This window comes from Mycetomoellerius zeteki, unplaced genomic scaffold (assembly GCF_001594055.1).
Source record: "Mycetomoellerius zeteki isolate Tzet28-1 unplaced genomic scaffold, Tzet1.0 scaffold223, whole genome shotgun sequence".
Classification (NCBI taxonomy): Eukaryota; Metazoa; Arthropoda; class Insecta; order Hymenoptera; family Formicidae; genus Mycetomoellerius; species Mycetomoellerius zeteki.
The window spans coordinates 814,162-839,715 of record NW_017257198.1 but is presented as its reverse complement, the minus strand read 5'-3'; the positions used below and the strand labels follow the sequence as shown (position 1 = coordinate 839,715).

Sequence of the window (25,554 nt, the reverse complement as noted above, 5' to 3'; positions counted from 1 at the left end):
GTTGTGTTATAGCTGCAGGATATCGAATGAAGACACAATAACCATTGGCAAATAAAAAAATAAAAATAAATGAAATATGAAGACGATTCCCGATAAAAAACGTATTTATAAGAATTTCGTTTAGTCAATTTTTCTCGCATAATCCTTACAAAGTCGCCACATTGAATGATGATAATGTAATATTTTGCCAAATATTCCACTAAAAAGCTATACTAAATTATATGCAGATACAAAACATTGCACTTACACAGAGAAGTGATACAGGAAGCACTTCCAGCCAGTGGGACGCTCTAAGAAGTTGTAAACTTGACCTTGAAAGGTGGCTTTTCCAGCGCGTCGATGTTCCTTGACGTGGTAGCGACCTTCCCAAGCGCGATCACCACCAGTTCCCAGCAATAGCCTTGGATCGACACCTGAGGATTTGCCAATTTTACATTTCTATTAAATTTGTGATAAAATTGTAAACAAATCGATTAAAACTCAATATTAACAAATGGTATAATTATGCGATATATGATAATTGATTAATTTCATAGAAATATCATATTAAGAAGAGGAAAGAGCACGTTCTTAAAAATAATGTAACTCTACTCTTTCATCTTTCATTCATAGAAATATCATATTAAGAAGAGGAAAGAGCACGTTCTTAAAAATAATGTAACTCTACTCTTTCATCTTTCAGAAGTGAATATCAATAAAAACTAAATGTTTATTTTCAGAAAGAATACAATTATGACGAAAAATAGCAATTTTGCTCTTTTTGACTACTTTTCGCGCAATCCAAATATTATTAATTAATTTTAATTTCAGATTTGGATTCAGCGTACAAAATTACATTGAAAATGAGTATTGTACTTTATTTTCAAAAAAACAGTGGAGATTGGAATAATGAAAAATATTACTTTTTCTATTTAACAGACAAAATGAAGGTCATTACTTGATATTTTTCAAAATCGCTACATGGCATCGAAAACTAGAAGCTTCAACCTAAATTTTGGTACCCTATAAGTTACATTTGGTTGCGTACAGTTTTGGGCAGAGAGGTGGCCGAGTTGACATGGAATGACCTATATATACTATATTACAATATTTACTATGCAATTTGATTTCCTTCAAAGAATAGTTATTGTGTGTATTTGATAGTAACTAAAAAGACAAAAATGTTCTTCTCGATTGAATTATTATAAAAGTTATGATTTCCTATATAATAAATGTAAATTATAATTTTAACAAAAGACAGAAATTTGTCACAACAATAGATACATATTGTAATTTTATATAATTAAATGTTTATACTGAAAACATATTTGAAATATAAGGCATTAATTAATGTATCGTTTCTCTCATCTTTTATAGGTCTATTTTTGATGCACTCTGGTTTCGCTTTTTCCTTCATCAATCCTTGGTATACATATACTGACTGTAACCGAAAGCTCCCTGCTGAAAGACTTCCGGTTGCAGGATATGACGTCACACGAACCATAATGCGGAGTGATTCGATATAGTCAATATTTAAGAAATATAACTAGCGGGCTCTCTTCTCTCTCTCTCTCTCTCTCTCTCTCTCTCTCTCTCTCTCTCTCTCTCTCTCTCTCTCTCTATCAAAAAGTTGTAATTAATGATGCCATCATATATGTACACTGCGCAATTTATCAAATACAGAAAAAAATATTTTATTTCGTTACATGTAGAATTGGCATCAAATTTTCTATCCATCAATCTCAGTCAGTTTAATGCCTAATTATCATTTCACTGAAATTAAATATTGTATTTATAAAACTCATGAAGGGGTATCACTGGAAAACAGTCTTGTTGCATTAAATGGAATTCTGATAGATTCAATCAGAAAAAATTCAATCAGAAAGATACAAATCAGACACTTCATAGTCAAATCTATGAAACATTCTAGTCAAGATGATGAGAAATTCAATTTACGATAACTGCAATGGAATTCTGACTCATCTGATCAGAACTTTTTTATTTTCTTTTTAATACAACTAGAATATTTTTCTCATGGATGTAATTGTAAAAACTTAAAATAAAATCAAATATGAAGTCGAATAAAAAACAATATAAAAAGACAATATAAAATCTTATAAAGTATATTTTTAAATTTTCTTAATGAGTACTTTGAAACATGATATTACATACATATACATGTATATCTAAATAAAGTCAAACTTTTTTGAAATATAGAAAATAAATTATATATCTTGCTATATTCTTTTACAATTGATACAAAATAATAAAAACGTTGAATGACTTAACAACTTTAATAATTTTCGTGATCTTTTTTTACATTCGCTTTCAATGTTTTCACAAAATATAATAGAATATTTTTTTTGTATACAAATATATTAGTTTTAATTATAAAAATACTGAGATAAAAAATAATTAAATATTTCAGAAGATATAAATAGATATATATAGAAAGAAAAAGTTTACATGTGTACCTTTTGTAGAATAAAAAAAGGTAATTTTTTTACTGTAATGTGATATATAGTCTTAAAACATACATACTGGGAAGGGCCATAGGTGACCAAAAGTGTCTGCAACATCTGTGTGTCCTTGTCTGAATGCTTGTTTGCTGTGCGTTTGCGCGTGATCTATATGTGAGCTCTGAACGTACATGTGTATGTTCTAAGGCGAGAGTGGGGATTCTCCACATTCTACATATGTACATTCAGAGCTCACATATAGATCACGCGCAAGCGCACAGCAAACAAGCATTCAGACAAGGACAGACAGATGTTGCAGACACTTTTATTACATTGGTTGGATACGGTATGACCCTTCCAATATGTATGTTCTAAGTATATAGTATTATATTGCGCTGTAATAAATAAACGTAGCGCTAATACGATCACCCTGTGATCAAACATTATGACATTCAATTATCATATACTATATTAGCGAAGCTTGATTTAACAAGATTAGATATCCATATTATATCGACATGAAAAACTTTATCGGCTATTACATTCTTCATATGTGATTTCGAGTTGTAGCCAATTTTCGACCTCTGAATTAGCAAATGGCGTATAATTCGCTGTCAGTTGATTGAAAAAATATGTAATTTAATGAACTTCGAATAATTAATGGATTTTATACATTTTTATGATATAGTATAAATATATTTTGCATATGTCATTTATTTACAAAAAAATAAGAAAAAGAGATAGAGCATATTTTGTTTATTTTTTATTATACATTGTCATATTGTCTACAATTATATTTTAGATCATTAAACATATTTAATAAATAATATAAAACTTAGACGTTAAATTAAAAAGTTGGAATGTTCTAATATTAATAGATATAACCAAAACTTTTAGCAAAAAGATTTATTTCGAATATTAGTAGCGAGCGATAAAAATCATAAGAATATTCTCTTTTTCATCAAAATTAAAGATCGATGAAACTTTGCAAGTGTTGGCAATTTCTGAAGTGGAAGTCTAATACACATATGTAATATACTTTTTCTTACCTCCAACCAAAGTGTCATTGTTGTCAGACTGCAAGGTAGCACTGGTATCAGATAGGGGCGACGGGGCTGGTCTTAAATCCGATGGCGGTTCCAATCTCAGTAAATCACTTCCGCCATCTCCACCTCCTCCATTTCCTCTGCCGACCTGTACAATCGTTACGTTCAGAGGTCCCCGGTTACCTACCATAAAACAGAGAAAGAGAGAAAAAGAAAAAATATCATGATGAACCAGTTCATTAAAAATAAATAGCTAAATGCAAGAAGGGGTTACTTTTTTTTATATTATAGTTATGTATTTTATTAATTATACACGCTATCAATCTTGCTACGCAAAATTATTTTTAGAAAGTAGCAACTGAAATGTGAAGGCGAAGATCAACACTCTTCGCAGAAATGTCACTAATTGTAAATGGTAATTAACCTCCGTGTTATTTTCCCCATCCGCAAATAAACCGAGCTAAAATTGAATCCGTTTAACCGGATTTCTGTTCCTAAAACGACCGCGATTCGTTTATGCAATAATTTTATGCACAATCAACGATATGACATTTATTGATTTAGCGGTTGCCTCATAACGTGTAAAGGTGGTTTATGTTTTAATCCCGAAAAAAATATATTCGTGTAATTTGCGATCATGTCTCATATCTCATTGCAGATGTAGAGAGAATATAATAAACGTAAAGCGTGTGTTTACTGCTCGTAACTAGCAAATAAATATAAAATTATTTCTTTTCTTTATTCATTTAAAAATTTGTAGGGCACATCTCGAAGCTACAGATATACAGGGTGTTAGTTAAGTATGTTGCCATATTCAACAGAGCGATTCTTTGGTTTATTTCAAGTAAAAATATCCATATACACATGTGTCTTAAACGGCTTACAAGTTGTTAGTTTCCGAAATACAGGTGAATGTTCGCAAATGTTTGACGAAACGATAAATTGCGTTGGAGATATCTTCCTACATAAATATACTTTGCTTCGTGACTAACGTGAGTTACCATTCGCAACCGTAAACAAAGTGACAAAGTCAAAGTCAAAATCACAAAATCAAAAATAGACTTTAATTCTGATCTTTGAGCATGTACGTCAATCTTTGAGAAGAAGGCTCGATGGACGTATCATGGCGCAAGGTGGACATTTTCAACAATTCATCTAATTGTTTTATTTCATCAGAAGAACTGAAGCCTGTTTTTGTTTCTGTTGAGTATGGCAACATACTTAACTAACACCCTGTATATATATATATATAAAATTATAAATAAATTATATTTTATAAAATGGAATACTATATTTCTTTTTTATATGTCAATAAAACTGATAAAACAAAATTATTAAAAAATTACTAAAGGATTCAAAGATATCCCATCATTAAATCTATTATAACATATATTTCAAATTTCCTTTGTTATATAAAATACAGTTATTTGTCAAAATAAATTGAGAAAATAGGAAATATATACAATAAATGTTTAGGGGTATACCACTCAGTGGGTATACAATTACTTTGACCTTGATAAAAACTTTGATACCTGAATTTTTTAGGCAAACATACTGGCTGGGGTATCGTAAACCGCTGCTATCATCTTTACACATGTGTGGCCACATCAGTAATAAAGAGAAACGTTGAAATTTTATGATTTCAGACTGACACTCGTAAAACTGGAATTTCCACGAATTTCCGTGAATTATATGTACGTGTGGTTTCCGCCATTGGCGGAATTCAGGTCGGATTTTCATGGAAGTTCAATAACGGGCGAGTTGAATCGTCCCGAGGCATTTTAATAAACGTCTATATACACGTCTACATATACATATATTATACATCTATACACGCAGGAGCGCTCGCGTGCATATACGCGTCCTATGTAATCAGCCCATAATCCTTTACACTCTACCGAGCACAGAGCAAGGCTGAACCTTTGTTGCGCGAACCTTTCCCTCACCTTTTATTAAGCTTGTAGTAGCATTTTAACGGTGGACATAATAACGTAATATATACCTATTGTGTGCAAGCGCAATTAAAAATTAAAACTCCACCATTATGCGTTCATATTGCAGAAAAAAATGAGAAAATTGTTTTCTATGAAATCGATGTGCATATTTACAGTCCGGGACAATTTATTAAAACAAATAAATTTATTATTATAAAACAAAGAACCATATTTCATATAAACTGGCAAGTATTTTTATCAAAGAAATTTATAACAACAATGTGCAAGAAATGTTATTATGCACTATTTTAAAATCGTAATTTCAATTTTAATAATCATAGAAGATAAAAAAATAATTGAAGAAAATATATAAGGATTTTAGATAAAAGAATTGTATGTGAAAGAAGACGAAGTAACGAACTTGCTGAGCTATATTATATATTACATTGATTAAGAATGCATATTTTTCTTAAATGTATTTTCTATAAACAGTCTCATTTTTTTATACATAAAACTTTAGAAAAGATTTTAAAAAATGTTAAAATAATACTATAAAATATGCATGATATTTTCTCCTAAAATTATAAAATTTTTATTTCAAAAAACAACTAAAATATTTGGAAAAAACTGAAATAAGTGAGAGAAACCGAAATAATTGAAATAGTTTATATTATACATAATAATATTAGGTACCGCGGAAAATTCGTGTCGTTTTTTCCCCTCTAAACATCTCTTGAAAAAACACGAACTTTCCGCGGTACCTAATACATTGTATATAATGTATTTATTGAGTGATCTCCATTCTTAAGAATCATTTAAAGTATCCTGCATAGATTGTAGTTTTCCTACTTATTTTGTACACATTAAGGAGATTATCTAAAACATCACGTCACAAAGAGACGACTCACCTATTCTGGAGGGTGGAAGTAATAGCCCTTGTGCCTCTTCGAGTGGCATGGCGTGTCCATGATCTCGGTAATGAGGACGGTCTCTCATATCTCCTTTTGACTGCAACAGTCGCGCGTGTTTTTACGATGTTCCTCGCTAAATAGCGGTAATCGTCGGAGACCGGGATTGGGACCGGGACCGGAAGCAGGAAGCTGCGTGAGTCCTGAGGGACTCCTGCTAATGACGGCGGACGGTGATTGAGCGTCATCGCCCCGCCGTCACAACTAAAACCATGCCCAGGTCACCAAGATCGCACGATTCTCCAACTTGCGTCAGTAGGGCTTTGTTAATTGCCGTCTACTTTCGCCCTGTCGAAAAAAAAATTCTCATCATGCGACGGATAATGTTAAAACATATAAGGAATAAGGCATTTAAAAAGGGTGATATAAAATGATATCTCAAAAATAGTAACTTAAAAAAATTTAATATAAAAGTTGTAAAATTTCTTGAAAATCACATTTGCGAATCACAATAGGAGAAAGGGGGGTAAGATGATGACCTTAAGGTTTGTCGATTTTTCCTAATTTCTGTAATAAAGTAAAGAGACTGTTTTATTTTTTTTTTTTTCAAGTTCAGTACAGTCTTAGTTATCATTTGTAAAAATTATGAAGTTGTTAAATAAATTACAATTCTTTAAAATTTATATTTTTTAAGGACATGTCAATTTCGTCATCTTGCCCCCATATGTGGGTAAGATGATTTTTAGTAGTGGATAAGATGACGAAAAGTCAATTTAAATTAAAAATATATTTTTTATGAGTAAAAAAAATTTATTATAATACGTTTATATTGTTTTAATATATTATAAGAAGTTTTAGAGAAAAATATAAACAAAATAAAACCTTTATATAATTTATGAAAATAAAATTATTGAAACGTTAACATTAATATAATTATATTTATGTATGTACCGTATATAGTAATTACGTAATTAACTTATTAGTAAAATATACCTACTTACTACATAACCTACAATCTGCCTGCATGAGAGCGTCATCTTACCCATACACGACATTCGTCATCTTACCCATAGTTACCATATATTTTTATTTAATTAATAAAATCATTGTAATGCGAAAAATAAAAAAATATTAATATGTTATTGTATTCACTTTTAGTTATTGCAATTTTATTAAAAAAATGAAAGTACTTACTATAATTATGTCATTCCTTATATACAAATACTACAAAATTACAAATGAATGCATTCAAAACACATTTCTTAATATATTATCTATTTTTGTAGTCGGATTGAATTCAAACTATAAGAGATTGTGTATTATTACCTAAAGCCTTTAATGAGTTAAGCATCTGCTTTTCATCTATTATTATCTTTAAAAAATTAACAATTCGTTATCTTACCCACTTCGTCATCTTAACCCCCTTTCCCCTACATTATTCATAAATAACATCGTTTATGATGCAGACTTTCTGTTAAATAACAAAAACTCGTATTGACTTTTCTTTAATTTCTAATTTGTAATATGTCCTATATAGCTGTTGAAACAATTGAGTAATATAAATATCGTAAGAAATTTGATCGAAATAATACATGTACTCACATTCTCCCTCCCCACTAAAAAATAAAAAAATTAATTTCGCTATATATAGATGATAGACAATGAAACGTCATAATTAGCTCTTTCGTTCGAATTACAATGATATACGAGAGAACAAAGAAACCTCTTCTCTGCTTAAATTGCCTGATTCACCATTTATCTGGGTTTACATGTGTTCAAGTTTCGTGGTCGATGTACTTCGGCTATTCATAACGGAATACGGTATTGTTTGCAGGTATTGTTACCAGAGTAACGGATCAAAGTGAATATTAGCAACAATGAACTTGTACAACTTTTCTTATTCTTTTTTATTAGGGCTTTATACTGATTACATAACTCTATTACACATTTTACCTTGCAACATATATCTATTTATAAAAATGTAGAATGAAGACACTTTAAAAGAATGTCTCATCAAGAAATGCATAAACTTCCATCTCGTATATCATGTTAATTCATTCGAGCAAAATTACTTAAATTTCCACGATTTCTGTTATCATATTTTATGTTCTCTGCCTGCGCAGTTCTTTTACATACGCGCAGACATTAAAGTGAGCGCATACCCACAATGTTTGCTTACGGTACACGTATGTGCGTGCAATATTATAGATCGATAGTCGACGTGTCTTGGTTAGTAGGTCTAGTTCATAAGAATTATATAGTTGCCATATAGACATGCAATTCGCAGCTCCTAACAGCAACAATATTATCGCATTACACGTGATATCGTTATTTTCTTCCTTTTCTTTTTTGTACAATTCTCTGTTATTATTGCAAACTACCATAGAAAATACACTAATTACCATGGAAAATACGTACTCAATGTACTCCTAAACTGTAAAGATACTCAAGGAGCATTAATGGTAATCTTTTAGAAATTTAGAAAATCAAGCAAATCGCGTTCTTCATTTATTGTGTGTTCTAAATAACTAAAATTTTTTAAATAGCTGCTATAATTTGAATTTTTAATTAGATTGTCTACATAAAAAAAGATAAATTCTGTAAAAGTTACCACAATAAAATGATTATTATATAACAATCAATATTAAATTAAATGAATATAATAATATCCAGTCAATAAAATATTATAGTATTATAGTACATAATAACAAGGTGAATAAAAAGTCCCCGACCGGTGAAATATCTCGAAAAGTAAGCATTTCTGAAAGAAATATTTCCTACAAAAGTTGTAGGATTTTAAATGATCTATTCACTGATCTGGTCAGTCTGACCTTGGGTGGCGTCGCCAAGATCAGGTCAAGGTCACATCAATTTTTTTAAATGGCACACCCTATTTTTTATTCCAGAATCTAATAGCTAGTGTCAAGAGCTTTTCAAAACACTACAATAAAGTTATTTTTCATAAAATACTTTTCGAGTTATAAGATTTGAAAGTTACAGTACCGTCGGCATTAGTATTACGCAAGGTGTCCGATCGACGCAACGGCTAAAACCTCTTGAATGTTTTTTAGGATCACGTCCTGGATAACATTCGTTAAAATCAAGGACATTGGAAATCGTTTCTCTTATTTTCCAGATCATTTAAAACTCTACAACTTTTGTAGGAAACATTTCGGAAATGCTTAATTTTCGAGATATTTCACCGGTCCGGGACTTTTTTTATTCAACCTGTATATATTACATGTATGTATATTATATGTACAGCACACATTAAATTACAAAGAAAAGGAACTGCGATTTTACAGTAGCTTTTTATTGTGTGATTAATTGGTAAATGTATGGCAGATTGATGCGAGAGATTTGTTGCTTATACATATAAATCACTTTTAGCGGACGTAGAGACTCAAGCGAGCTTTCTTTGTCCGTTCGACGGCGGCTATTTATCAAAGCTTTCGGAAAATTTCTGGAAACGAAATAGCGCCATCCATAATTTCTAATCCTGTTTCCCTACCAATATTTATCATAAGAGAAGAAAAAATTCTGGCAAAAATTAATAAGACACCAATCACTTACGTACATTAATTTAGGTAAAAATTGCAAGCTAGATCATTTTCTATGATTGTTTCCAATAACACCACTGAATCACCGATACTTTTATGCTTTTGAAAGTATGTCGTAACTATTATACAATTAAATAGACCATAATATTAAAAAAAAGCTTTTTAGTAATTATATAGAAATATAAACATAGAAATGTAAAAGAGATATTTTTTTAATCAACTCAAAGCTTAATTAACAAAAAACTAATTTTTATTCCATATTGCCTTTTTATAATTCGCTTTTTTTATCGTTTCGGCTATTTTATTCAGTCATCGAGGTAGAAATTTTAGGCAAATTTTTTGTAGCGTCTTGGAAAATATGATTTAATCTGACAAGAAATATTAAGCTCCATGAAAAGAGTGTGCAATATATAACCATCGTGCAAAATGTATAGCTCTGATTTCGTCCAACTGACAATGATATCTTTGAAGGACATCGTATTGAAATTTTAAAAAGCATTGTATTAAAAAAAAAGAAGAATGACGTGATGCCGAAAAAATGTCTTGTTATAACTGTGAAAAAAAAAAACTGATCGATGCAAGAGTTGACAACGTGTTTCTACTGCTTTTCATGGGTAAATCTGTTTCAGAGAGAGTTTAAATTTTAATGCATGAATTGATTCGCTGTTACAAACTGCGTAAAAGTTGTCGCCTATAGTTACTCGTTACTCAACAGCTTTAACAATCCATATATTCTTAATGTCGCCACGAACTGATGATTTCATAGTATTTTACTTTAGAAGATCAATTCCATTAACCTTTATAAAAAAATTACCTCTTATTACGAGGGGATAACCATTTAATATAATCGTGGGACAAAGACCTCGAAATCATTATAAAATTCATATGAAATCTCTATGTATAATCCGATAATTACATATGCAACTACAAGAAATCATTGTATAATATTAAATAAAATCGTATATTTTACCAAATTACTTCATACGTAGTGAAAAAAATTATTTGTAATCAGATGAAATCATATGAAATCATGTAATCTGTGGGATTTCAGCTAATGGTTACCCCCTCGTCTTATTACATATAACTCCAGCATATTAGATCCAACATATATTAGATCCAGAAAAGATTTTTCAGGCTGATTAAAGACGCATTATTTGCTCCTAGAGGAAAATTTTGATTGAATTTAGATACTAACTATATTATAAACACTTTTAGATCCAAAAAATCTGAAGAGTTCAAAGTTCAAGCTTAAAACTCAAAATGCTTGAATTGTTTCGTTACCGCACGGCATGTTCCGAATATTACTCTCAAAATAAGGATCCAATTTTCTACCGTGTGACACACCGAATTTAACTTCAGTCAATGACTGAAACTTCCACTGACACTTTCCTTACTTTAACGCTTTCACTTACAATTAGCTTCATACACTTCTTGTGTGCGCTAAATTTGTCAAACAGTCATTCAAAGTAACTATATGTTCTTTCAACATTAATTTGTTAATCGACCTCATTTATTACAATATATATATTGAGGATGTATTAATTATCGCGTTACATGAAACATCAACATTATTTCGCTTTTCTTCATAATTTAATGAAGGTGGATAAGATGTTAAGAAACAGCTTAAATCGACTTGTCGGGCACGACGATATTAAAGCTTGAGAGCACTACGTTGTCGGATAAATGAGAAAAAATTTAATACTGACAAGACCAAATATGACATTCGAAGAAAATGTGAACTCCGAAATTTCTACGATAAGAAATAAACGTTTCTATTTAAATTCGTATGAAAAATTATCAACTTTATTATTCCCTCCTGTTATTATTGTTTAAATAAAATAAATAATTATATTATTGGGTTGCGCGTAAAATATCGTTTTAAACCATTAAACCCTCTTTAAACAAAACACTCTCCTTAATTCATTATACTCATTCAAATTATCACTTTTTGTAAAAATATTAACATTTTATATTTTTATTTATATGCATTTCAAAAATTATATTTATACATTTCCTTTCTTTCCAACATAATTTTAAATATAACAAAAAATAAAAAATTTTATGTATTATATAATAGTAAATTTTGAAAACTAAGTTATATTATAATAGGTAGATTAAGCCACAAATAGCAAGGTGACGTTTTAATAACGTCTTGATGACGACTTTAACGTCAATAAAACATCGCGTTGCTACTTCAGAATTTACAATAAGAAAGATAAAACCCAGCCATTATTTTTTTATTACATAAGTTCAGTAGAATGTATCTAATCGATTTCATAAATGTTTTTTACGTGACAAACGAAGTAGTTAAGATTGCAAGAAGCTCGTAAGATTCTATCGCAACCGGCTCATTTGGAATATTCATTTTTTTCATATTGAATTTTATAGTAGGAAGGTGTGGTCGTGATGCTTTGAAATCGGGCATTAAAGATTGATATTTAAGAATCATCGTCAGACGTGCATATATACTCACTCATATACTTTCGTGATATCGCGTGACACTATGCCCTTTCTTGTTCCCTTTATCGCGTGTCCATAGCATTTTTCAATGACCCATGGCTTACGTTGGCTTAATTACGTCGATGTTTGACGACCAATTTTGCTAATATCCTCGTGTGAGATAACCTGCATTTAATGAGTCACAATTCTAAGATCTTGTATGTTAAAGAAATGTTTAATTTTTAATTAGTAACATGGAAAAGTCAATGCTATCGTGACAAGAAATCTTTCAGATTGCTTATTTCTTTTATGGATCTTTTTCGAATAATTCTTTAAACGAGAGAGAAAGAGAAAGAATGCTGTTAATCATATATTTATTTATTACTTTAGACAACTAAGAATACAAAAAAATAGAAGGAGAAAATATCACATTAAAATTGATTCTTTTTGTTATTCATTAATTTTTTATAATCATAAGAACCAAAAAGCAAAGTTCAAAACTCTGAAAGACTTTATACATAAAATGTATCTTGATACTATTATAATTAAATCTTGCAAACAATGCTCCGGATTTTGTCATTACATTTTTAACAAACATCGACAAATTTATTCATAAAAATAATTCCAAAGATTTTTAACTCTCCTAGGGAAAGCTCATTTACGATATTCGTTGTTCTATTTTCCAAGAGCATATCACGTCAAGGAGAATAAAACGTAATTACATTCTTCTCGTGTTCTTCTTTGTACGGAAGCAAAGCTCCAGAATAATTGGGAAAGTAGGCTAATTCGTAGTTTGATATTTTAAACTACAAAGAAAGTAGTCGAAAAAAGAAGAAAAAATGAAAAAAAGTGAGATAAAAGCAACTATCTCATTGTTTCAAACACAAAGAAAATTTTTTTTTAATATACGTGCCGACGAATTGGAGACGAATTGAACGGTGTAAAAAAAGGGTTTCTAGTAAAGTTGATACTAGTGGAAGTGGAGGTTCCATTATTCCATTATCGGAACGAGAATAATGCAAATATTTGACTATGGATTGATACGTAATTAACAAAATATTACTAACAAATAAAGCGAAGATGATATAAATATTTGAAGATAAATAATACAAAAGCATAAAAACACAAAGTTGGAATAAAGAATTTATCTGTAGTGCAATCAATTATTTTCTAATTGTTAATTTCGTATTTCGAGATGTAAATATGAATACAATATAAGAATACTACTCTTAAAATATCTATATAATACTGATCATTTTAAATTCTGTGATTATGAGATAAAATGCAATTTCTGAAATGCACATACATATTTTTAGCTTAAAACCAAGTTGGCTTCCAAGAAGTCATCCATCTCGTTTGTAAATATATTACAAAAAAATGGATAGTACGATCACTGATTAATACTGATAAATATTGATAAATACTAATACTCTATATAATCAATTCTCAATATGAAATAATGTTATAAAAATAATTGTTGAAATAAACGTCCCTTAGGAAAAAGTATTTCAATATACTGATTAACTATTCAGTAACTGGTGAAATATCATCAGTTACTGAATAGTTAATCAGTATTTTGAAACACTTCTTCCTAAGGGGTGAATCACTCGACGATACACACACACTGTTATGTAAAGATTACTGTACTACAGGCAAAAAAAGTGTCGTTCTTTTCCAGCAGGATTAGTTAGTGTTAATTATTCTTTTTAACATTAACATAATAAAAAATGCAAATGTTGCTTAATCTACGTTTTTTCTATGGACAACTTACTTAGCATAGGTCGCGTGAGTCACGAGGAAAAACGTTTCGTCATGCTGTTTCGGCACAATCTTGTAATCTATACGATGATATATATATATATATATGTGTATATTAAAGATTATAGGGCGAACGATAAGTCTCGGATGTTTATCTGGTTATCAAAGCCCTGTAATCTTTACGCTTCGACATGCACATGCACGATGTCGCGTGTTTTCATTCGACGACTTTCCCGTAATGTTTTGCTCCTCGAAAGCAAACTTAAGTATAAATAAATCGACGACCGTGAGTGACTTATGAAAGAGTGATGATGTTTCTCGTTGATGTAAAGTGTCCGACACTTAATAAAAAAGCAGTCCACGTCGTCTTTATGATGAGATGTTTGTGCGACTTTTCAGTCGGAAAACGATAACAAGAATTATTTCAAAATTAGATGTTTTTTCTTTTATACCAACCGCGTTCGGAAACATCACCCGAGTGTCTCGGTCTGTCATTTTATCCTTTTTATTCACCCAATATTAAATAAAGATAAAACGATTACACGGGGGCACCCGGGTAATATTTCCGAACGCAGCCTTAATGGAAAAACGTTGAACAGATTTAAAAACGGACTGAACAATTTTATAGTCTTACGCTCGATCGTCAAACGATTTAATATCATCGTCGCGAGATTCGCACTAAGAATAAAATGGGAAAAAAAAAAAAAATAGGTGCGAGAGTAACATATATCGATATAGGTTAGGTTAATCGGTAACAAGTCGAACGATCGTTTCGAGACTCGATCGTTTTGATTCGAATCTCGTACCTGTTGCAAGAGGAAACCAAAGTGGTCCTAGCTCGCGCGATGCTCCAGGAACGTCCCCGCTGCAGAGGTTGGATCGGTCGTCCAAGCTCGTCGCTCCAAGCGGACGATCAGCAATCGCTGACAATCGCGTGCTAGCTGCTCGGCGCTCGCGGCTCCGACTCGCGGCGCGGACGACGACGCGGCGGCAATTGAGGCATCGATTCGCCGCGTTTTCGCGAGCGAGTAATCGGCTCGCGACGCGACGCGACGCTCCTCCGTGATATACGCTCACTCGTCGCGCGATAACGGCAACGCGATAACGTACGTTACCCACATGCAAACGACACGTGCTTCTCGCGCTTATCGCACGCGTTCACGATTTTTATTCGTAGCGCGGTCAAGCGCGGTTCGCTCGCCTAGCTGGCCGAACAGATTTTGCCTACTCGCGCTTTACCTTTATATACTCGTCCTTTTCTCTCACTGCGAGAATACGAAGGAGATTTCACGCCGCGAGATTACACACCGCGGAAGATTCAACGAGTGTCGTCAACCACCACTGCTACCCGGTCACGGAACGAACCCGACGGCATTGACTCCGGCTTTTCCGCGACCAGGTGGCGGGTCGTCCTCAGTCGTCCTGGCGGGTCGTAACGAACGAGCGAATCTGACAGGAGGGTAGCACGCGCGCCGTAGCGTACCGCGCACGTGCCGGCACGTAATGCAAGGGCGGCGCAAACCAGGCTTCGACTACTAACCCTCATGTACCACCCATCGTCGAACGTTCCACTGTATAATAATATATCAATCAATTACCATTTGCATAACGAAATTTTCTATTGTAATTATAACGTCGAATCAGAGAATGAAACAAATATAAAGAAGAAATAAAAATATGCAAAATGAAATTGTTGTGCTTAACAACAGCTAATTAATGCAGAGCTTTCGAAAGATAGAAATTATATTTGAAATTTCATTGGAAAAAGTAAAATTAATTATAATTATATTAAATGGAAAATAAATTGATAACATGAAACGTGATCTGTATTTTATTTTTAGGACGAGACGTCATTAGCGCAAAACAATTTTCTTTCTGTTTCTTTTATCTCGAAACGCGTTTGCGAATAACGATGAATACACAGATAACCTACTTTTCTTTTTTTAATATTTTAGTGACGCGCGTTAAAGTTATGTATATAAAAATAAAATTTTTATATAAAAATTAATGTATTAAAAGAAAAATAAATGTACAACATATAAATCGTGCATTTTTATCGTTCATAGAACTGATTTTTCATTTTCAAAATTAAAAAACCAACGCAGTTTCCTATCATCTGCTTCCTCCATATTTAAGACAGTTTGCGAATGACAACGACTGCATGGTGTATAATCCACTTTTTTGGAAAAAAAAAAGATAATAATAGAGACAACAATTAAGCCGACACACGTATAATCACCTGCAGGAGTGTATACGGCACTTTCAACCCCTAAGAAGGATCACACTGTGAAGTTGAATCTACATGATGAACAGTCTTGCCAACTTTTCAATGATTCTATTAGGATCATTCGGTGAATATACTAATCGTTACGGAGTCCTTTCCCCCTCCCCCTTTATTGCAGTCACATGCTTGTCCGTTGAATCTTCGTTACAAACTGATAGACGGAACGAAACGCGGTGATTATAGATTCTGCTTGGTCATGCCGTGTTTTACTTTATATTACGAGCACACATTACGAGTGACTACCGCGAACCTGGAATACGTGACGTCACTCTACGTTACATTCAAGCGCGCGCGCGACGTTTCCGCTTATCGATATGGTTTAAATTATCGATTGTCGACGAGGTCGAAACGCAGACAGTCAACTGCGACCTCGCAAGTTCGGAACTAAAGTTCGCTCTATGTCACAGCCTTGATTGCCGATGCGAAAAAAAAATGTTGCTTATCTTATATACAAATAAGCTATGTTTATTTGCATTCGTTTCAAATGCATTTTTTTTTTCAATTCGATTGATTTAACATGTAATATACGGCATAATTATTTAAATAATGTTAATTAATTACAATTAATTCAAATTTATTCCAAAAAACAAAGTCAAATTCAACTTGTTTTAAATAAAGATCGTAATATTGAATCAAGAAATATATAATTAAAGTTTTTTAAATAAAAATTAATTTTCGAAAAAATAAGACCGTTTCTTAAAAAGCTATTTTTAAAACTTGCCAAACTATGTTAAATTCGATCATATTTAAAAGAAACAATGTTTTAAAAATAAGCTCTTTCTCAAAGTAAAGCAAATTCCTTCAAACTTACTCCAAGTTCTTCGTTGCATTACTTTGCTGTCGCATCACGCAAAGATTTGAAATTGCTGTAAATACTCCACACAGATAGGACTTACGAGTTACGACAGGAAGGCCTATGTCGATGCTTACTTTTTGCTTCTTGCGTAATTGATAGCATAAGTATACTCTCTCGCGAAGTTAACATATTATAGTAGCCAGTATACATATACAAAACCATTAATAATTCATCTAAATATCACTGCCAATAATGTAGTATTATGTCGCGCACAATCAATCTGTCCATCAAAAAAACTATCAGCAAGGCTATCAAAAATCTAAAAAAAAAAAGGAATCGTTAAGTATGCATACACCCATCGCCAGTAACATTGCAAACAAACATTGCAAAAAAGAAGATGATTAAATAACGTTGCACAGGCATGTGTGCGACCATTTCCTTCGATAACGATACGGATCGGCTGTGATTCACAGCCTGTGAATGTCGAGCACATCAAACATGTACATCAGGCGATTCTCCGGAATCCGTTCACCTCGTTGATTGAGCATCCGTGGAAAAGTTAGACCACGAATATTTCATTTCAAGGTCACAAGAATGTCCCGTGATATATGTAATATTGTCCACTATATATTATCGATTAGGCCCGTGTGTATATTCTTGATGTTTCTTGCTAACAAGAAAAGAGATGATTATTAAGAGAAGATGAACTTTTTCTTCTTCCAAAAATAAAGCTATGAGAAATATTGCCATGAGATTAAATTTTGAAAACAATGTTGTATTTTCTAATATCATGTCGATTTTAATTATTTATATATACCGCTGTGTTCATTCAACTTAATTAATCTTTTGCATACACTTTTCATCTAAGAAAATTCATAGTTGTGAATTTGCCAACGCAGTTCAAATATCTAAAAATTTTATTATCGAACTAGATACAAAGTGATACTTAGATCAATGTTACGATTAAGATAATGCCACACGTGACGATGGAAAACTAGGTAAATGAGGCACGATTTCAAGACATGTCTTATTGTCGAGATCAGAAGATAAATACAATTTAACAATTAATTATATAAATGTATGCATTGGATCTAGGTTCGATAACGGCACAACTGTTATCTCTGCAAAATTTTTATAGAAAAAAGTAGCATGCATCAGTAATTTTCCAATCGTAGTCATTATCGTGTACAGAGATTGTTATATTCAGTCATACATATATATATAGCGATTATATCATAGATATACAGAGTGTCCCAGAATTCGTGAACACCCTGATGTTAAAAAATTTTTTAACCTTTTTTCGATTTTAGTACAAGATCCACTGCACCACCTCTTAATTTTTCGTTTACTTTAATCCTGTAAAAGGTTTTTTTATTCCGTTCAGTCAATTCGAAGATTTTTATACAACTGTAATGTAATAATAATATAGTCACTCCAGCATTCCCTTAAATGAGAGCAATTTTAAAAATGAGCGCTCCACGTTACGCATCGATCAAGGGCGGCGTGGCGCGACGTATGAGTGTGTACATTATTATCCCTACAGCACAAAATTGCACAAAAGTTGCAGCAACACTGTAGCAATATTGCATGTTGCAGCAATATTGCAGAGATTTTGCAGCGATATTGCTGCAAATTCTGCGCTGTATGGGTATTTTATTATTATTTTGATAAAGATTTTATAAAAACTATATAACATGATATCTAAATATTTGAATACCATTTTGAATTTATTTAAGAAGAGAACATTTTCTAATCGATATCGTCGAAGAAACAACTGAAAGTAAAATAGTAAATTAGACAATACTCGAGAATAATTTTGACACATCATTGTTCAAATTGCGCCGGCCCTGATCCATGCGTAACATGAAGCGCTCGTTCGTTAGTTTAAAATTGCTCTCATTTAAAAAGAATTGTTTGAACGCAATATTTTGCCAAAGGAAAAAGTTGCTTCTTCTGGCACGTATAATCACTAGCTGGCTGTGTAATCCGTTTGTGAATTCTAGGACACCCTGTATATGACTAGGGGTTCATTCCATTTGACGCTTGCAACGCTCATGGAATTATTTCATTCTTGTTCTTTATCAAATGTTAAACAAAAACAAATAATACTCGCGAGCGTTGTGAGTCTTAGATATAAGATCCGTTCGGGGAAACGCTATATTAGCGCTATTTGTGTCATTATCTTTGTTTGATAAACGATGAAAATAGACGCAATTAGCGCTAACAACATCTCTCCGAACGTACCTATATCTTCCCTCTTCTTTTGGATCTTCAGTGGATTTCCGATCTACTATACATTGCAATAAATCACAATATCACAGTCTTCGAGTATATCCACACAAACTTGCATAGCCGCATAAACGTATGCATAAAGAAAATTATTCAATCGCATTTCTCCTATAAAGACGCATGTAAATTGTGATTGGATAATTTTTTCTTTATGTATACGTTTATACGGCTATGCAAGTTGTGTGGATATACCTTTCTTCTTATAACGAGGAACATGTCGTTCCGTATGAATCTTGTTCGAATATTAAAAAAGAATGATAGGCTCATTGTTCGTGAAACAAAACGCTTCTTCTTCTTCTTCTTTTTCTTCGTTTGGCATGAAACGACGATAAAGTATTTTTGTATAATATGTATCATATTGAGAACAATGAGAATTAGACACTAGCACCCCTATACATAGGGGACATTACTACATACTACTTCCTCTACTGTTAGTAAAAACTTTTATTAGAAAGTAATCTGTAACAGTTAATAAATATTAATCATAAAAATGGTGAAATCGCCTTATATAATTTGTAAAAAATATAGCAAGTCGACAATTTAAAACTGTAGAAATTACTAATTTAAGTTATCTTATGATATAGTCAGACGGTAACTTGCCAGCGATTCAAATATGTTACAAGTAGTTTTGCTTCTTAAGTTCAGAGGTGTTGGTGTTTAATTTTCAACCGATTAATATAAATCAGTGAATTTCGTTACGTTGCCTTAAATAGAATAAAAAAATTAATTTAAAAAAAAGCATGATTTTATTTAAAAAGGACATTGCATGTTAACATTATTCTTTAGATGGAAGTAAAGAATCCGTTTGTTAGAAAGGAATTGTTAATAAAATGTTTTCTCTTTATGTTAATATATTAAAAATGTATTTTTGCTTATTACATAAGTATACAATATGTATTCATTAATCTTTCATTTGAAACTAACATACATTGCACAAAATGTATATAATGTATATTCATACAGAATATACTTACAAATAGTATTGTTTTGAAAATGTGCTTTTCTAAAAATTATGTAAAAAGCATAGCTCTTAAATTCTTCTTGTTTTTTTATTTGTATAAATATGTATAATTTTTATACTGTATATATCGTAAGCTGTCATAATTCCTCTCGTAAATTCTAGATTTATATAAGATTTAAATGCTAAACCACTTTGATTTCTTTATTTTATGTACACTAAAAATTGTACGTTTTATAATTGAGACACATGTATAGGCCATCACACGTAAAAAAATTTTAGTTGTAATCGTAAAGCCGTAAGCAAATCAGCCAATCACAGTCGAGCGTTTTGAAACGCGAGATCGTAATTTTGATTGTGATTGGTTGATTTGCTTGCGACCTTATGATTACGACTAAAATTTTTGTACGTGTGATGGCCTTATCTCTCGAATATAAATAATATCTTAATTTCCCGAGCAGGGACGACTATTTGAAGTTGAGTACAAATACTAGAGATTTATGTGCGTCAAAATTTATATTGGCAGAAAAGCAAAGTACGCATTCCAACAATTCTGGAATAATTAATACATCAATATTTTTCATTCTCTTACTGCGCAGATGCAAAATTATATACTGGATATTTTGGTGCAAAATGATTAGTCAGGCCGTAAACATATTCCGATTCTCCGCGGTCACGAAGATTCCTGGCGCCATGTAACGATTCCTCGAAGGATGGCGGAGCTGAAAAGAAAGATTTAAAAAATTATTTTTATGAAAGAATTATTTCTATAAAAAGCTTTTTTGTTAAAGTTAATGATGTAAAAATATCTCGTAGATTGTTTTATCAAAAGAATCGTGTCATTTGTATTCTGTGTCATTCTGTCTTTTACATGGAAAAACAATATTAATGTCATGCAGATCTTACGTAAGTTTGGATACAAGTGAGACTCTGGTAATGGAGGTAACGCAGTATTTGTCGAAGGTATAACAAAACCAGCTTCCGGTGGCTTCGCTGAGTAATCACCGTCCATTCCCGCTGGTGGAGCACTTGGAACATGATAAACTGCGAGTGGAACCGTTCCCACGAAGATGAGTGTATTGGCGGATAAGTTTCGATGATACCTACAAAATATTGCAAATTAAGATTTACTTAAAAGAAACAAAAGAATGAAGAACTGATTAAAATGGATGAGCTGTTTTATATACAGTATATAATTGATAATAATTAAAATAATTTAAATTATGAAAAAAGTACTAACCATCCTTCAACGCACGCTTCCACCTTCAGATTATATTCGAGATCGATGATGCCGCAATTAGCGAGATTCGATGGCGGAAGAGGCGGAATGTCCAGATGTTGCTCGTAATCGGTAGTTCCACCGGCCTCGACCGGTCCTTTACTGACTTCCGTCACCACAATTTCTTCCTTTTTAGTGTCCGTGTGTGGTGTAGTAGCACGGAAGGTCACAATCTGAACTTCACGATATGTGTAAAGGTTGTTTAGTTTTAAGATACTATTTTGAGAAATGTTGGCCTTCAAATGGTTTCAACGAAAAAAAAGTTCCATCGTGAACTGCTATTGCATACCTTACAAAGCACGAGTTTGACGATGTTCACAACGACATTCGATAAATTCTCGACGTTTATCTTGATTGGCATGGATTGTCCTGGCACATACCCTCGAACCGGTAATGAAAAGTTTACGGTCAAAGGTGGTGTGCCGCAACATAAACAACAAAACGTTTTACTCATTTCTTGCTGTACGGATTCCTGGAAATATAATTTTACAATCTATTATTATTCATATTACTACAATAGAAATACATTTTAGTTTAATCTCCAACAAGTACCATTGTAAAACGATATAAAAAATAAAATCTTATGTGTGACACAATTAAAATTATTTAATTTATTTATAAAATATTACTTCCTCATATATCTTCTATAATTATAATTATGATAACTATAATTTTTAATTATAAAAAATAATATAATCATATAATTCTAAGTTTTGCAAAATTTATAGTTTTGGTAGTATTACAGTATTTACTAAAGGTTACTTTACTTTTAAACAATATAATTTCTACATTTGATTTAAATTAAATTAAATGTATTTAATGATGAAAGTATACATACAGCTGCTCTGGGCTCTTGATTTAAATCCAAGGGAGTGATAACTGTGAAAGGACTTTTAACGTCTTGATCAAACTTCCAGGGCCGATCCAGCGTGGCTTTGACGGTATAACGAACGTGTCCAAAATCCGATTCAAAACTACTCGGCAAATTTGTCGGTAAGGTACAAGTGAATGGAAATTTGTGTTCTCCTGATTGTATTTCGATTTCTCCACCTAACAAAAGAACAAAATAAAAAATAATAAATTAAAATTGTATAAATAAGAAAGTTATAGTATACAATTGTGCTTAATAATGAATTGTAATAAAGTTAAATAAAATGGATGACTCAGATTTAAATTCTGGTTAACAAAGTTTTAAATAACATTTATTCGTTAAATTCATCTTTCATAAGGCATACACATATGTACATAGTTGATTATAAATATGTTACAGACATTTGAATGTAAAATCTTTTAAGGAAAAAAAATCAGAATTTTTAAATAAGACACTTTTTAAATTTAAATTAAATAAGTCATAAATAAATTTTTTAATAAATTCTTTTGAAACATTTATATGTATCTATATGTTAAGTAAAATATCATATTTCTATATGTTAAGTAAAATATCATATTTAAGTAAAAATGTCCATCTCAATAATAAAGCATTTTTTTTCATTTTTACTAATAAAACAAATTTTCAAGATTGTCATTTAATAGGTTTTACCTTTTAACATTCCACGTATTATTTTATTTCAATTTTATATTATTGATGAGTAAATAATCTAGCTTTACCCGAGGCCGATCCAACCAAATAATATTTTGTTTCAAAATATTCTTCGTGAGCTGTAACAGTTTGGGTCTCATCCCGGTATTGTCCTCTCTCATCCATTTCTTGTTTTTCAGTTGCCCAACAAGTATTTGCTTCACCTTTTACTTTCACACTTATACCTACGTAGAAAAGATTACAAATATTAGAAATATTGTGCTTGAAAAACACTTTGAAAATAGCAAAATATCAGCTTATAGTATAACTTACTTTTATTATTAATTTATCAATTTTTCTCCCTTTCCAATTGATTAATTTTTAATCAATTTATTCATTTTTATTAATCTATCTATGATTTATCTTTTATCATTTTGCATTAAAATATAATAATTATTATTATTTCATTAATTGATATATAAATTATTTCATTAATTTGCTCGACTTATTAAATTATTCCATTTATTTAAAAAAAAGAAGTAAGAGATCTCTCTCTCTATATTTATTAAATAAAATAAAAATTCTTGTTCTTAAAACTCTAGTCAATATTCATTGTATTACATTACATAATAGTATAAAGCTCAAAGGAAACAAAATATCCAAACAGTGGAAAGACTTTGCATGGGGGAGTATGTGTGACAGTTCTATAATTAACTCTCACACATTGTAAGAATAGAAAACGATCACTTGCGAAATCAGTAGACACAGAATATATTTCATATACATATATATAAACTCAAAATTATACAGTATGTATATATACATTTATAAATTGTTAATAACATTAAGAATACATCAATTAAATAAATATTAAATCATTCATATATTATTTATATCATTACACATCATTAAAAATTACAAATCTGTTAATGAGTTTCTACGTAATTTTGTTATAAAATATTGAAAAGTGATTTCAAATAGACATATTTTGAAACAATATCTTAAAGATAAATAAGGACATAAGATGTCTCAAAGACATTATAATGATATTTTTAAAATATTTGTACGCTTCCAAAAAAAATTTTAAAATAATTTAAAAAATATTTTTTATACATTTTTTTTATAACACACATTCTTTGAAAAGTACATACATATTTTCAAACTATACTCTGACTATATAATCAATTGTCATTTTAATACTCACCGCGAATCTTTTTTGTACTATCCAGGACAACAATGATGTTTCCTGTCACCGTCTGTCCAGGATAATACGTGCTCCATTGATTGTCAAATGCTATTCGGAAGTCCTTGAGGCCCATTGTTAATTGTTTTACCTTTTTCGTTCCTTATGACACTTCGATTATTTAATTTACGTTTATTATTCACTACATTTACAAATATACACACACATTACACAATATGACGTATGTACAACCTCTGCTGAACAAAAAGACACTAGCCGATGATGCGTGCTCTCACTTTCTCTCTCTCTCTCTCTTTCTATCTACCTTTTTTCTTTGATATAATAAAATCCCTCTAGTTTAAAATTTCCATTCGATCTTCACTCTGGTACCAGTGCATGCGTAAAATGAAAATATTATTGCGCACTTCATTCGTTCTCCATTCGTTTTCTTGTTCTATACAGTAGAACGTGATCACGTGGTTATGTAGCTAAAATGAGAGAACAGTGGAGAACAACACGAAATAACGAAAGGAGCAATCTGTGATTCATACACAAGCATTTATATCCCAACCTTTTTTGTGGGATCACACGTGACTAATATGAGAAGGTAGGTGGTGGGACTAGCAAAATCACCATGTATTAGTGAATTATTTTATTCATTACATAATTGTGCGCATGCAGGTAGTTATCAAATGACACAGAAAATCTGTTATAATTTTGATGTAAGATAGCAGCACTGGTTACGTTTCGTATTATTCACTGCGAGTATTGAGAACATCTACAATTCGGCACTACTACTTTACCAACAGAAGTCGCAGAATAAATGAGCATTCAGTAGACTCAACAGTTGAGTGAGCGCTCGCTACTATTGATGTATTCTTCTAGATCTAAAATTCTGATTGGATGAGCTAAAAGAATACACCAATAACAGCGAGCGCTCACTCAACCATTGAGTCCGCTTAATGCGCCCATTGGCTGCGTTCAGCAGAAAAAGCAGCTTTGCAATTGTTTTGGTCTTATATATTGGTCTTAGTCCGGATCTACAATAGGTTTTAAGACTTAAGCCGTAAGAAATTGACCAATTATAGTCTAATCCGAGGGGAATAATCGACTGTAATTCGCCTATTTCTTATGGCTTAAGGCTTAAAACCCTATTGTAGATC

At 31.5% G+C, this 25,554-nt stretch overlaps 2 protein-coding genes across 3 annotated transcripts; both read right to left on the bottom strand.

Annotated features, from left to right (window-relative positions):
* Positions 1-227: 227 nt before the first annotated feature.
* LOC108723155 (potassium voltage-gated channel subfamily KQT member 1-like) lies at positions 228-15,092 on the bottom strand. The gene is made up of 4 exons (XM_018448682.1): positions 14,890-15,092; positions 6,327-6,674; positions 3,488-3,667; positions 228-413 (listed from the first exon to the last, which is right to left on the bottom strand). The coding sequence occupies exons 2-4, from the start codon at positions 6,412-6,414 to the stop codon at positions 244-246; spliced, it is 438 nt and encodes a 145-aa protein (XP_018304184.1). The 5' UTR covers positions 6,415-6,674; positions 14,890-15,092; the 3' UTR covers positions 228-243.
* Positions 15,093-20,824: 5,732 nt separating this feature from the next.
* Positions 20,825-25,017, bottom strand: LOC108723153 (arrestin domain-containing protein 17). 2 transcript variants are annotated; one of them, XM_018448681.1, is made up of 8 exons: positions 24,963-24,980; positions 24,413-24,879; positions 23,298-23,453; positions 22,528-22,739; positions 21,979-22,161; positions 21,651-21,862; positions 21,317-21,513; positions 20,825-21,132 (listed from the first exon to the last, which is right to left on the bottom strand). In XM_018448681.1, the coding sequence occupies exons 2-8, from the start codon at positions 24,525-24,527 to the stop codon at positions 20,999-21,001; spliced, it is 1,209 nt and encodes a 402-aa protein (XP_018304183.1). In that variant the 5' UTR covers positions 24,528-24,879; positions 24,963-24,980; the 3' UTR covers positions 20,825-20,998. The 2 variants fall into 2 exon arrangements, with proteins under 2 accessions (XP_018304183.1, XP_018304182.1); XM_018448680.1 differs by having other exon boundaries at positions 24,413-25,017.
* Positions 25,018-25,554: the final 537 nt, after the last annotated feature.